Genomic DNA, 14,509 nt, shown 5'->3' with positions numbered 1-14,509 from the left:
GATTTGGATATAGCTGCCATATAGACAGATCCTCCGATTTAATGTCTTAGGCCCATAAAAGCCACATTTATTACCCGATTTTGCTGAAATTTGGAACAATGAGTTGTGTTAGGCCTTTGGACATCCTTCGTTAATTTGGTCTAGATTTTGTTATAGCTACCATATAGACCGATCCTCCGATTTAGGGTCTTAGGCCCATAAAAGCCACATTTATTATCCGATGTCGCTGAAATTTGGGACTGTGAGTTGTCTTAGGCTCTTCGTCGTTTTTCTCCAATTTAGCCCTGATCGGATCAGATTTAAATATAGCTGCCATATAGACCGATCCCTCTATTTAAGATTTTGGGCCCATAAAAGGCGCATATATTGTCCGATGTTGCCGAAATTTGGGATAGGGAGTTAAGTTAAGCCCCTCCACATATTTCTGCAATTTGGTCTAGATCGATCAAGATTTACATATAGCTGCCATATAGACCGATATCTCCATTTAAAGTCTTGGCTCCAAAAAAGTCGCATTTATAATCCGATTTAACTGAAATTTGACACATTTACTTATGTTAGACTTTTCGACATCCATGTTGTATATGATTCAGATCAGTGATCAATCAATGACTTGTGCTTATTAGTATTTGGTCCAAATCGGATCATATTTTAATATAACTGCTATGGGACATAAGGTATGCAATTTTCGCCGGATTTTGATGAAAGGTAGTTTACATATATACCTGAGGTGGAAGGTATCCAAAGTTCGGCCCGGCCTTTTTACTTGTTAGTTCTGATATCGACGGGCGTTATAAAATTCACTGTTCTGAGTTTCAGTTATATCCAAATATGTTCCGATCTGCACCATTTTTGGTTCGGATATCGGCGGACTTAATAGACTTAAAAGACTCACCATACCAAATTTCAGCCAAATCGGGTAATAAATGCGCCTGCTATAGGCTTAAGACCTTAATTCGCTTAATGGGTCCATATGGCAGCTATATCCAAATGTTGTCCGATGTGCCCCATTGAAGAACTTAACTTGCATATAGAAGAAATACGAGTCTATGCAAAATTGCAAAACACAATAATTTTTAAAGACTGTAGCGTGATTACAACTGACAGACAGACACACGGACATAGTTAAATCGAAATATAAAACTTCGTAGGGCCAGAAATAAATATTTCGATGTGTTACAAACGGAATGCCTAAATCCCCTATAATACCCCTATCCTATGGTGGTGGGTATAATATAACCAAGAAAAAAAGGTCAGTGTGAACAGAGGGCACCAGCAAGCTCCCTCCATCTAATTCTATCATTGGCCATAGCCTTAGATTGATTCCACAATACATGGGATGATTCCAACTCTCTTTTCGTAAAGCAGATCCATGTACTTTGTACTTTACCAAGCAAATTTTTGCCACACCAGTCAATAATTAATGCGTGTAGGGGACGTAGAAGCTAAACGGGAGATCAGCTCATGACGTCAACTTGGGAAATTAGTTTAGATTATAACATTACCAGGCTATACACCGATTTGGAACATACTGGTCACGAGTGTTGGAAGTGATAACAGAAAGCAACGTGCAAAATATGAATCCTATGGGATTACATTTGCGGCCTCTATGATCTCAAGATGTCAAATCGGGAGATCGTTTTATGTGGAAGCTATTTCAGGTTATAGACTTTCCATACTTGGCTCGAGTGTTGGAAGTCGTAACAGAACACATTCTGCTAATTAAAGCTTAATCGGATAACATTTACTGCTGTGAGCTCCTGCTCACGAAGTCAAGTTGAAGGACAACTTTATATGCGAGATACATCCAAATCTGAACCGATAAGGCCTATTGCAATTTCAAACGAAAATGGTTATTTGATTATTTAAAAGGTCGAAATCGAGTGTACACCCTATTTCATGGCACAATTTTGCTTCTACGAACATCTGAAGGTTAATATTTAAATTATTTTTGATTTCATTGCAATTTTGTTTTTTTATTAACGCCAAAAACATTTCTTGTCACAGTGCATTCTGTTTGCAATTGAATGATTTAGATCTATGAGAAACACGCAGGGTACCACTGATAGATTATTGCACTCCATAATGGTGACAGCACAGAATATGAATTTGTTGCAAAACTAAAAGAAAACTAAAATTCAAAGCACAAACTTGCCTCCAAACACCTGCACGAGACATTTTTGTGACCGTGCCAATTTAAAATGGTTTCTCCGACAACACAAAATAATAACCGAAATATTATTGAAAACTTTTCTTTTATCTATTTCATTAGAGCATGGCTAAGGTCAATTGATTTACTTTTTTAATTTAGCCGAATTTTACAAAATTAGACAAAACCGCAGGTACACCTATCATAAATTCCATACTTTTGAGTAAGTTCTCAAGTTAGTTTGGAATTAATTGAGTCAGACGGAAGGAACAAAACTTACAGTTATTAAATGTGTCTGCTGCTACAGACACATTTTCAACGAAAAGGATTAATGACACCTTTCAGACTTCCAAGTATGAACTGCTTTGGAGTTGTAAATGGAAAACTTTTCGCGACGAATACTGCAACTAATTGAGCACTAATCCTGGCGGTTTTATTTATACCATCTTCACAAAACTTTTATTGGCCACATAAGTTTTGGCAGAAACCGAAATGACGCTGAAGCACGCACACCGCCAGGGGGTGTGGGTGAGTGCGAATGTGACAAAACGAGCCTAAGTGTTTCATATGTCTTAATTTAGGCTAGATATGGCAAGACAATTCTTAAAGGACTTGTAGATTGCCGTTAACCCTTTGGCAAATCATTTGAAATAATTGCCAATACAAATGGAAATAGTGCTTGCACACACTTTTACCACCGATGAATTGGCATACTTACTGTTGTATGCGATGCATGATATCCTTTGGATAATTTTTTACGATTCCGGAATAATTATTACACAAAATTCAGAGTATTCTAATGTCTAGGGCTGTCACCTTGATTTGGCACACTACCGGGAGCACTGATTCGGTAGGAAATATGACGTGGACGAACTAAGGCTGAAACGGAAATGAAGTTAAACATTCGACAGTGACTTGCCAGTACCATCGTAAAGAGTTGTGACTGCAAGCGTGTTCACATGACTGATGAGCCGTCAGCCATCCAAAGAAAACGCCAATAAAAGAACAGCAAGGAAATGAGAACAATGAAATCATAAAGCTATTATAATGATAGAAATATAATGGCAATCACCGCTATCCAGCCGCTATGAATAGGCAATCAAATTCACATGATATGCTACACATACGTTAGACATATTATAGCTATTCTAAAGAGGTGGCCAGAGTATTGCAAAGTGAAAGCAAGTATAAGAGCGTTAGGTTCGGATGGAATGTATCTTGGTCCAATTCTTTCCATTGGAGTTATAACAGAAATAAAATTCTGGGATCAGTTAACATGTGAGCTGCATCATGTTATGCAGTAAAAATGACCTCCACCAACGATGACGAAGCACGCGAATCTCCAACTGGAATGTCGACCAAAGACTAACGTCCTAAAATAAAGGGCGTTACCCTTTGGTTAGTCGGAGACTAAACACCTTGTCTCCAGGTTTACTCCGATGGATGGGAGACTAGCCACAATCCGCATTAAGACCAAATATTTCAACATCTGCCTTATTTGTGCCCAATGCCCCGACGATAGACAAGATTTTTTCTACGAGCGCCTAGAGAGAGAGAACACGACAGCTGCCACGCCCATGATATTAAAATCTTTCTGGGAGATTTAATGGTAAGATAAGGTGGAAAATATATTCGGTCGAACAGTCAGAAAATTAAGTCTCCACGAGATAACGTTTGATAATGAATTGAGGATATTAGACTTCACCAGGACGAAAAACATGATGAATTTTACGATTTCAACATCGCGAAATTCACAAGGCCACCAGATCAAGTAGTAAGCAAACAAATTGGACATATTGCAACAATTTGAATACATTATTCATACTACAGTCGTAGATCCAAGTTTTACGACAGAATGGGCCTGGGGGTCTTCATAGAGATCGGGTTTTGACTGCCTGACCATAATATTAAAGGAGATTAAAGCATTGTCTGAGGATGCCACGATCCGCATTGTGTGGATGCCGGGCCATAGCGGAGTAAGTGGGAAGGAAATAGCAGACGATTTGGCTGTGAGGTCCAGAGGACTGCCGGCAATAAACTCGGTTAACCTGAAGCCTTTCAGGAACCCTCAGTCCAAGTTAAGGGTATGGGTGACGAAAGCTCATAAAACACTGTGGCACAGTGACACTGTCGCTGGGACGACGTAAATCCGGATCGTTAAAAGACGAGGCTTCTGAAAGGAAGTAAGAAGGAGAAGGAGTATAGCTTTCGGTATCATAAGGGGCACATAGAACTCCGAGCTCATTTACGCAAAATATGAGCGGCAAGTGATAGCACAAGTGGGGCATGTCAGGAAGTTGATGAGACGTTGGAGCATTTCCCATGTTAATGTCCGGCTTTCACGGCTAACAGACACTGGCACTTAGGCGGGGACACAATGCCAGACATGAACCGACTATGGGGCGTGATACGGAAAACAAATAGGGATTTTGTAAGTAGCACAGCAAGATTGTGTTGGTGCAGATAATTTGCTGTAAAGATGTTTAAATAAATTAAGATATTTTGTTTTTTCAGAACTACAAACAGAGTACCTTGCTTTACGCGTGGAGGGAAAATTACAATCCGACATTACACGGAAGCTGGACAGTGAAAAGCTGCAAGCACAATAGATGACAACGGCATACACAACTCGACTGATCCAAGTGATTCATGAAAGCACTCCTTTTCCCGATATTGAAACGACGCACAGTATTATCTCCTAGTGTATTCCTTTAACAAAAAAGATGAGGTAATAAGAAATCTACAATTTTGCACAGAGGTAAATAAAGGTGTAATATAGAAAAAAATGTAGTCTCAACAACTACCACAAGCATGGTCCAAATGGGTCTATGACCTAATACAGCTTCCGATCTCCCGATTTAACATCTTTTGCCACCATAAGGTGCAATTATTATCTAATTTGGCTGAAATTTTGCACGATGACTTCTACTATGACTCTCAAAAACTCCGCCAAGTATGGTTCTATCACTTTATAACCTGATATAGCTCCCATATAAACCAATCTCTTGATTTGAGGTCTTAAGCCTATAGAAGGCGTTTACTTTAACTTACGGTTTTATCCCTGAATTGTGTTTTCCGTTTTACTGATTTCCTTATTTGTCATAAGTGTTGGGTTTTGGTGTATTCAGGGGACTATAGTAGAATTTTCCGACGAACATTTTTGTAGAGTATTCTGATAAGGAGCCTCCTTTTTTATGCCAAGCTCGAACGGCGTGCCGCATAACGACACCACTTGTTAGAGAAATTTTGGCATGGCAGGATAATTAATAATTGTAGCCAGCATTAGTAAGGGGATAACCACCGCTGAAAATTTTGTTTCTGTTAACGCTGGGATTTGAACACAGGCGTTCGGCGTCATAGGAGGACATCTAAACTCTTCACGGTGGCCTCATGTAAATGCACTCTGCTGGAAACTTAGATTTAGACAGTTAAGCTTTATTTTAGCCTCTTATTTAAAACTAACGGTGCTAACCATATGTCCATATCTGCTACACCTGTCGTTGACAAATGAGCTTTCAGTTATGGCCTCTTTAGGATCTTATTCTATTTTGGTACCCCAATTAAAAACCCATTTAGCCTTCATAAACAAAAATTGTAATTTTTGGGAAAAAATATGTATGTATTTGGGAAAAATATGTAGTATATTTAAGACCGGAGGCGACACGCTGATAAGGCGTATGCATCAGCTTATCTGCGCAATCTGGCTAGAAGAACGCATACCCGATGATTGGAACCTCAGCATACTATGTCACGTACACAAGAAAGGAGACAATACGGAATGTGCCAACTCGGAGGAATAAGTCTCCTCCCTAGCGCATACAAGATACTCTCGAGCGTACTGTGTGAAAGATTAAAACCCTAAGTCAATGAGCTAAATGGGCCCTATCAATGCGGCTTTAGACCTCGTAAATCTACCCTAGACCAGATATTCACACTGCGCCAAATCTTGTAAAAGACCCAAGAAGGACAAATCAACACCTACCATCTCTTTGAGACTACAAAGCCGCCTTTGATACTCCTTTGCGTTCAAAGGTATTTTAAGCCATGTCTGAGTTTGGTATCCCTGCAAAATTAATAAGACTCTGCAGAATGACACCTGCTGATACGAGTTCCTCAGTAAGAATAGGAAAGAATCTCTCCGAACCATTTAATACCAAACGAGGTTTCAGACAAGGAGACAGCCTATCGAGTGATCTCTTTAATATCCTGCTGGAGAAGATTATACGAGATGCAGATGTGAATAGATATGGCACACTTATCACAAGAGAACACATGCTACTCGCCTATGCCGACGACATCGATATCATAGGTCGGTCACCGGAAGTAGTAACTGCAGCCTTTGAAAGAATCGAAAGAGAGTCAGTGAAAATGGGTCTGGATGTAAATGGAGATAAGACGAAATGGATGGTTTCAACTCCCAAAAAGCCTTCCAGATAAAGAAAATGGAGAAAGTTGGGAACCACAACTTTGAGACAGTCAGTAACTTTATCTACCTCGTCACTGCCGTAACCGAGACGAATGACACCAGTTTTGAGATTAAGCGAAGAATAGTACTGGCAAACAGATGCTACTTTGGACTAAGTAAGCAGTTTAGAAACAAGGCCACCTCTCGACAGACGAAGATTACACTATGCAAGGCACGGCTACTACCCGTGTTGTTATATGGTTCTGAAGCATGGGTACTTGTGAAAGCAGATGAGGCAGTGCTTGTAGTATTCGAGAGAAAGATTCTTCGTAAAACATATGGACCAGTTTGCGTAAATGGAGAATATAGGCGTTAATGGAGAATATAGGTATGAACCACGAGCTGTATGACGGCGATATCATAGTTACACGCATCAAAATACAACGGCTGCGTTGGCTAGGTCATGTTGTCAGAATGGATGAAGAAGCTCCAGCAAAGAAGTCTTTTGAAGGCAAACACGATGGTACACGCAAAACCGGGAAGACCAAAAGCCCGATGGAAAGATCAAGTTGTGGGAGACACCTCCAAACTTGGTGCTAGAGAGCGCAGAAGATCGAGGAGCTTGGAACAACGTTCGGCTAGTGGAACAAATATTCTGTCATAGCCAATTAAAGAAAGAAGATACCCTCCACCACTGGATCATCCGCCATTGCACAGCGAAAGATTGGTCTAATGTCCCATAAAGAATATATTTTTGAACGTCATGATGATATAAGTCGATTTAGCTATGTTTAACCGTCCGTCGAATTTTGCACAAATTCTGCCGCTTGGAATTTTGCAAAAATTTTTTTTTGTTAGAGTAGGTCAGTTGGGATTGTAAATTGGAATAATTGGTCTATGTTTAGATATAGCTACCATGTAAACCAATCTGCTGATTATGCTTCTTGAGCTTCTAGAGGGAGCAATACTCAGCCGATTCTACTGACATTTTGTACGTGTTATTATGATTTCCAAGAACCATGCCAAGTCTTGTTCATATTGGCCCACCACCTACTATTGCATCCATATAAACTGATCTCCCAGTTTAACTTCTTGAGCTTCTAGAAGGCCTCTTTAGTACTCAATTCGACTGAAAATTTGCAAGTGGCTTTCAAGAACTATGTGAAGCATGGTACAAGCAGTCTACAAACTCATATTGTTCCCAAATAAATCGCGTTCTGCTAGACTCCTCCAGTGTTGCCGTTGTGAGATTTAAGTCTGAAATTCTGACCATTTTTGAGGCAATTGACTTCAGTGCAACTTCTCTGAATTTAGACCAATTTTCGACTTTTTGCAAAATTGTGCGACTTTTCCCAAAGTTGTGAGGATTTTCATAAATTTCGTAAATTTAACTTGGCGACGAGGCACAGTAATGCCAAATCGAAAAATCTTGGGATTTTTGAGCGGATAGAGATATGTACACGAAACATATCATAGTCAATGTTGAGGTGTCTTCCAGTCAGGATCAGCCTGGGACCCTAGTGGGTAATTTTCTCCTGAATATTTCACTAAGGACATGAGTGCAGTCCTACTCAAGTTTAAGCTCAATAATAAGGGGCCTCCTTTTTATAGCCGAGTTCGGACGGTGTGCCACAGTGCGACACTTCTTTGAAGAGAAGTTTTTACATGACATAGTACCTCACAAATGCTGCCAGGATTAGGAGAAGTAAACCACAGCTGAAATTTTTTTCTGATGGTCTCGCCAGAATTCGAACACAGGCCTTCAGCGTCATAGGCGGATATGCTAACCTATGCGCTACATTGGCCTTACAAGATGTCCGTATTTTTGAAATTGCGGAAGTATTTGCAAGCCTATCTCAATTATAAATACACCTTTGGAAATATATATAAAACGTTTGTAAAATTCTTCAACTAATAAACAAAAAAAATTGGTGTGCATTGTCGTACAAAAATTTCGGCCTATAGTATTGGGATATACCATTCATATTACCGATCACACATTTAAGGATCTTGGGCCCGATTTCGCTGAAATCGTATGTTGTTTTAGGCACTTCGAAGTTCGTGCCGAGATTGGTTCTGATCGGTACATGTATTTAGATATAGCTGCTATGGATTCGTAAGTGGTGCAGTTTTCAACGTCATCAACAATAAATATTGGGTTTTTGAAATGCATGCTGTATGCATTCATTGCAGAATGCCAAATAAATAATTTAATAAATTGATTAAATTTACAATTAATATTTTTACAATGTTTGTATAGAACAAAATAAAATCATAAAATTTATTTTCATCTAGTATCTAGATCTGCGCTGTTGATTGCGGAACGTTATGGCCAATATGCAAGCAGAAACTAGAGCCACAACCTATAAAAAAATTTAATAAATCGTTTTACAGATCTTCTTTCAGGTCAATAGAAATATTCAACACACCTCTACGCTTAGAGTAGCCCAACTGAAAATGGTTATCCAGTGTTCGGCGGCTTCATAGAAAGCAATCAACTTATCCAAACAACCATCCGAATATATAACTGAAGCATTACCTGCACTTCTGTCAGGATAACAACTATCGGGAATAGTTAAGTTGGCATTGGTGTAATCGGTCGAATTGAACTTTCCACAGCAAGCAAACTACTCAACAGAAGATAGAAGTATCAAGTTACCGTAATCCATTGTCATTGAAGGGCATTACACTTACCAAGTTTTGGATGTGAGTCATTTCATCGGTACCGTTCAATGTTTTATTCCAAGCATTGTCAATGTCTTTGCGAGCCTTAGATTCGCCGTCGATGTGTGAAATGTAACCAAAGTGAAGAACTGCATTGCCTGTTATCAAAATGATCAGAAATACAGCATACTGAAATGAAATGTTGTGGGATAAAGCATTTTTCATTCATATAAAGACGATAGGAGCTAATACCACTTACCGACCAAGTCAAGCATATACTTTCCCGAATGGCACCACAGCAGCCAAAGAAAGAGATTATGAAAACGAGGGAGCCCAATGAAATCAGGAAAATGCAAACCATACGTCCCTCATTGGTGTAGTTGTTCAAAGCCAAGCAATTCACTACAATGGTTCCAATACCGAGGAGCTATTAGAAGAAGAGGAAAGTATAAAACCTTTTTATTGAATTATGCAAAAAAAGATTTGTGATAAATATTTTAAGCGTTTCATCTAAAAAAACTGTTAAAATAGTCATGTTTTATATTTATATTTCTCCTTCAAAAGATAGCGTTTTTTAAACAGATTGATCATGGACGACTTAAAATGCCTTTTCGATCAAGAATATACATATTTTATGGATTCTAAAGCTAATATCTACAGATGTTTCAAACGGAGTGACGAAGCTCGCATACTCCCATCCTATGGAGGAGGATTATCAACCAGAGCTGCAATCCTACTCTGGTTGATAATTGTGCCAAAATGTCATATGTGAAAGTGAAAAGTGTTCAGCATACTCTGCCATTTATCATTAAGAAACTCACAAATGTGTAACGATTGCAAATCGTTGAAATTTATTATGAAAATTTGTCATCTGTAACAATAGATCGAAGGAAATCCACTGTTTTATCGATGAATTGTGTTCAGCGATGAGACTGATTTCTGGCGAAATGGATACGTGAACAAGCAAAACCGTCGCACATGGGGTAAAGAACAGACGTACAAGAGTTACCGATGTATTACCAAAATGGACAATTTGGTGTTGTTTATGGACTACTGAAATCATTGTCTCAATTTGATTCAACGACAACATTTGAAGAGACTAAACCGTCTTCGGCAGTGGTGCAAAATTGAACCTTAAACCGGAGCCGCGGGCAACATGTATATGAAGTTATTTTGTAAAAAGTAAATGGCCAAGTCAATTTTATCGATTCCAACGCTTAAAAAATAAAAATAATTACGGTTCACGTGTGGCCTCAAACACCCGCAAATACAAGAAACTTTTCGAGGCATCATCCGCCGATTTGATTTTTTTATTATTTCACTTATGAATCAACAACCGTGGTTATAACTCAATGTCAAGTTTGGGCGAGATGAAGGCACTTTTCCTTTATTTTCTTCATTTAAGATATTTTTAAAGCAAAAAATTTGCGAATATTGTAATTTTACTGATGCATGCGTCTTCCTCGAAGAGAGCGATTGGGCTGAGTCTATGGTAGATTTTAGATACGAGTCGTAATGGCTCCATAATTCCATAAATTAATAAAAACTAAAGCCAATTCACTATAACTTTTAATAAAAATGTATTTCACAGTTGTGGTCTCACAGACGCTTTTATAATACAATTGGCAATCTTGAAACTTCGAAATAGAATGAACATCACTTTTATACCTGCAACTACCTAAATTCTCAAACAAGGCGCAATATTTAGAACTGACTAAATCCGATTTAATTATTTTGCAGTTAGCCACAGACCTGTACTTTGGACAGCATATGCCTTTGAAGAATATCGATTTAATATCCCACATTACATTATAGCCAAATAGCTTACGAATCACCATTACCATGATCTTTATATGTTCCCAGAACTCAAATCCTCGATGTTCAATGTGTAATACAATACGAAAATGAAAGTTTGCCACACTTTTTATGTAAAAGTCCCGCTTAAAAAGAATTTCGAATTCAATACTTCCAAAAGGTTTCGCTTGATGAGAATGATCTAATTTGCATTTTAAATGGTCTCAAAATAGATTGGAAATCCTTAGCTAACTTCATAAAAATCTGTGTTCAATACAGAGAACAATTCTTACACGAGTTCAACTTCTAAACTATGAAAATCTATCACAGAATTATAACATTTGAACAGTAGACTAACGGCCGTATACCAATGTCATAAGAAATATCAATATGCTATTCTTATTTTTTACTTTAAAACTTAACTTACATATATATTCCCACGGCTAGCTATATTTATGAGGCAACATTCAATTTTATGACGCACGTTTAAAGTTCTTTGAGGCCGGTTATCGCATTTGACTCAGAAGCCCATTCTTATCTAATGTTTTTGCCGTTTCTTTGTTTATTACTACGGTTACTTGCATTGAAATGCAGAAAAATGTTCCGAGATATATTGCTCCAAAAATTTTAATAAAAAAAACGAGTAAGCAGTTTATGCAAATTTTATCATTATAGCCTATTAAAACCAACTGGGGGTGGTGCGGGTCCATGAAATTTGAACCCTAATTATACCCTACACCACCACAGTGGTACAGTGTATTTTAAGTTTGCAACGCTAAGAAGGAAAAGAGCTAGACCCATTGATAGTACATCGATCGACTTAGAATCACTTTCTGATTCGATTTAGCTATGTGCGTCTGTCCGCTGTCCGTCAGTGTATCTGTCTGTCTGTACATGTATTTTTGTAATCAAGGTACATGTCGTATTTGTAGTCCTATCATCCCATGCCACTTTTTTGGCTCAATCAACGCTATTGATTTTGGAAAAAATCGGCTCAGATTTATATATGTATCGCCCGATTTGAATTTTAAAGGCTGTAGTAACTACAATGTTCAACCGACTTGCACAAATTTTGCATGGATTGTTTTGTTACTGATCTTCACATATCTGCAAGAGTTCATTGGTTCAGATTAAGATATAGCTCCCATGCATATATCGCCCGATTTCCACTTAAATGGCCGTAGTAACTACATTTTTCAACGGATCTGCACAAAATTTGGCACGAATTGTTTTGTTACTGGTCTGAACATATTTGCAAGGTTTCATCAATATCGGTTCAGATATAGATATAGCTATCTTCTCTACTTTGGAATATAGCCATTAACGATATATTATTGTATCTGGAAGGAAAAGGCATAAAAGCGGTAGCGTATGCTGAGGTCGTGGCAATTGTGGTTAGGAGAAAGTTTCCCAGCACTCTGAGAGATTTACTTCAGGAAGCTCTACGTGCAACAGAAAAGTGGTCTGGACATAAATCCGTGCAAGACAGAAGTAGTTCTTTTCAGCAGGAGATACGAGTTGCCTACAGTGGAACCTGTCTCCTTGGGTGAAGAGAATGTTCCATTTACAGAAAGCGCAAAATACCTGAGCGTTTTGCTGGACAGGAAACTGAATTTCAAATCCAACATTTTGGAAACGGCAAGAAAGGCCACTCTTTCTCTATACTCCTGAAAGAGAGCCATTGGCAAAAGTTGGAGATTTATACCACGTGTCATGCATTGGGTATATACTGCAGTTGTCAGACCTATTATGCTACATGGTGTTGTGGTCTGGTGTACGGCGTCTCAAAAATCCACCTACTGCTCAATACTTAACCGGATCCAAAGGATGGCTTGTTTGTGCATCACAGCCGCACTGAAGACAACACCATCTGATGCAATGAATTTAATGCTACATTTTATGCCTCTGGACATTGTGGCTACCCAAATTGCAGCGACCACTGCCGTGAGGTTAAGGGAGCTTTCCCATTGGTCAAGTTGCGGCCAAGGACACTGTGTTATACTTGATACAATATCCGATGTTCCAGGCAGTGTGAATTACACCATACCTGAGCCACTTTTGATAAAAATTACTGTACCACTATTCCTGATAGAAACGATTGGAATTATGGTATCCCTGGTAACAGAAGTTACATAGACTTCTATACGGATGGTTCCAAACTAAACGACAAGTTGGGCTTTGGGGTGTACTCTAAAGGTCTAGAACTGATCATATCGAAGAGGTTACCAAACCACTGCAGTGTGTATCAAGCGGAGATCCTTGCAATTAAGGAAGTGGTGGAATGGCTTAGATATAATGTCATTACGACGATTGGCATCTTCTCACACAGCAAGGCAGTCATTAAATCCCTGGAGAACGTATTTCTGAACACAAGATGGCTGAACAGTTCAAAATTCACCTGTTCTGGGTGACGGGCCACCGAGATATCCCAGGAAATTCTAAAGCAGACGATCTTGCAAGGCTAGGAACAAACTTTCACACTCCAGGGACAATGGAATCTGTGGGTATGCCTCTAGCTAAGTTTTCCGGACCAGGCCCGAAGGGCAAAGAATGATAGATGGTCACAAAGCGGGGGCTGTGAGCATTCCAAAACTATGTGGCCTCATCTAGACTTGATGAGCTCTGCTTTGCTGTCGTTGGCTAGAACAGACGTCTCAATCAATGTGTCCGTCATGACAGGTCACTGTCTTATCGGAAAACATTCTGACAGACTGAAGATTGCCAGCAACGACTTTTGCAGAAGCTGTAGCGACATCGAGGAAGAAGAGACTATAGAACACCTTCTGTGTGTGTGTCCCGTACTAACAGTTAGAAGGAGTTCCACTTTAGGTTATCATTTCTTTGAAAACCTGTCTTCTGATTTAGCGGATGTGAACATTCGCAAGTTATTGCGATTAAGGGTCGAAACCTATAGCGATTAAGGGTCGAAACCTATAGCGATTAAGGGTCGAAACCTATTAATACATAGCTCTGTAGAAAGCAGCGTTGATTCTCGTAGGAATTTATTAGTTCTGAAGTCTTTAACAGTAGACTGGGCACAGTGAAATATTTTTAAAAAGTGTTCAAAATTTACTGTTTGAGTTTTTTAATTTGTTCCAAATTACAAACCCCTAAATAAGGAAATGCGATAAAATAGGAAAGATTTTTGTAAATCCTTAGGTTGAAGAGAGGGTGCGGGTATTAGTCCGCCCCATACCACTATGGACATACACCTACCAAGGAAGCGGCTTATTGTGCGCTCTAAATACTAAGAAGTAAAAGCGTGCTAAGTTCTGCCGGGCCGAATCTCGGGAACTAACCATAATGAATTTAACCAAAAATTTATACAATATAAATATAGTTGAAGGACATAATTTTATTCTACATACCAAACTTCTGTCAAACCAGCAAAAATTAAAGCTTCTAGGAACCTAACAAGAATATTAAGTAGACCGGTTTACATGGGAGCTATATCAGGTTATAGACTGATTTGGACCGTATTTGGCACAGTTGTTGGA

The 14,509-nt window shown here is 38.9% G+C and overlaps 1 protein-coding gene across 1 annotated transcript in view; it reads right to left on the bottom strand.

Annotated features, from left to right (window-relative positions):
* Positions 1-8,845: 8,845 nt before the first annotated feature.
* Positions 8,846-14,509, bottom strand: part of LOC106094640 (protein late bloomer) — a 47,645-nt gene continuing 41,981 nt past the window's right edge. The window contains exons 2-5 of the mRNA XM_059369817.1: positions 9,478-9,645; positions 9,249-9,407; positions 8,984-9,181; positions 8,846-8,917 (exon numbers count right to left, since the gene is read on the bottom strand). Of these exons, the coding sequence (XP_059225800.1) occupies positions 8,846-8,917; positions 8,984-9,181; positions 9,249-9,407; positions 9,478-9,645 (597 nt within the window). The remainder of the gene's footprint in view (positions 8,918-8,983; positions 9,182-9,248; positions 9,408-9,477; positions 9,646-14,509) is intronic.

Source organism: Stomoxys calcitrans, chromosome 5 (assembly GCF_963082655.1).
Source record: "Stomoxys calcitrans chromosome 5, idStoCalc2.1, whole genome shotgun sequence".
NCBI lineage: Eukaryota > Metazoa > Arthropoda > Insecta > Diptera > Muscidae > Stomoxys > Stomoxys calcitrans.
Note: the sequence above shows the minus strand (reverse complement) of the source record. Positions and strands in the feature narration are given on the sequence as shown.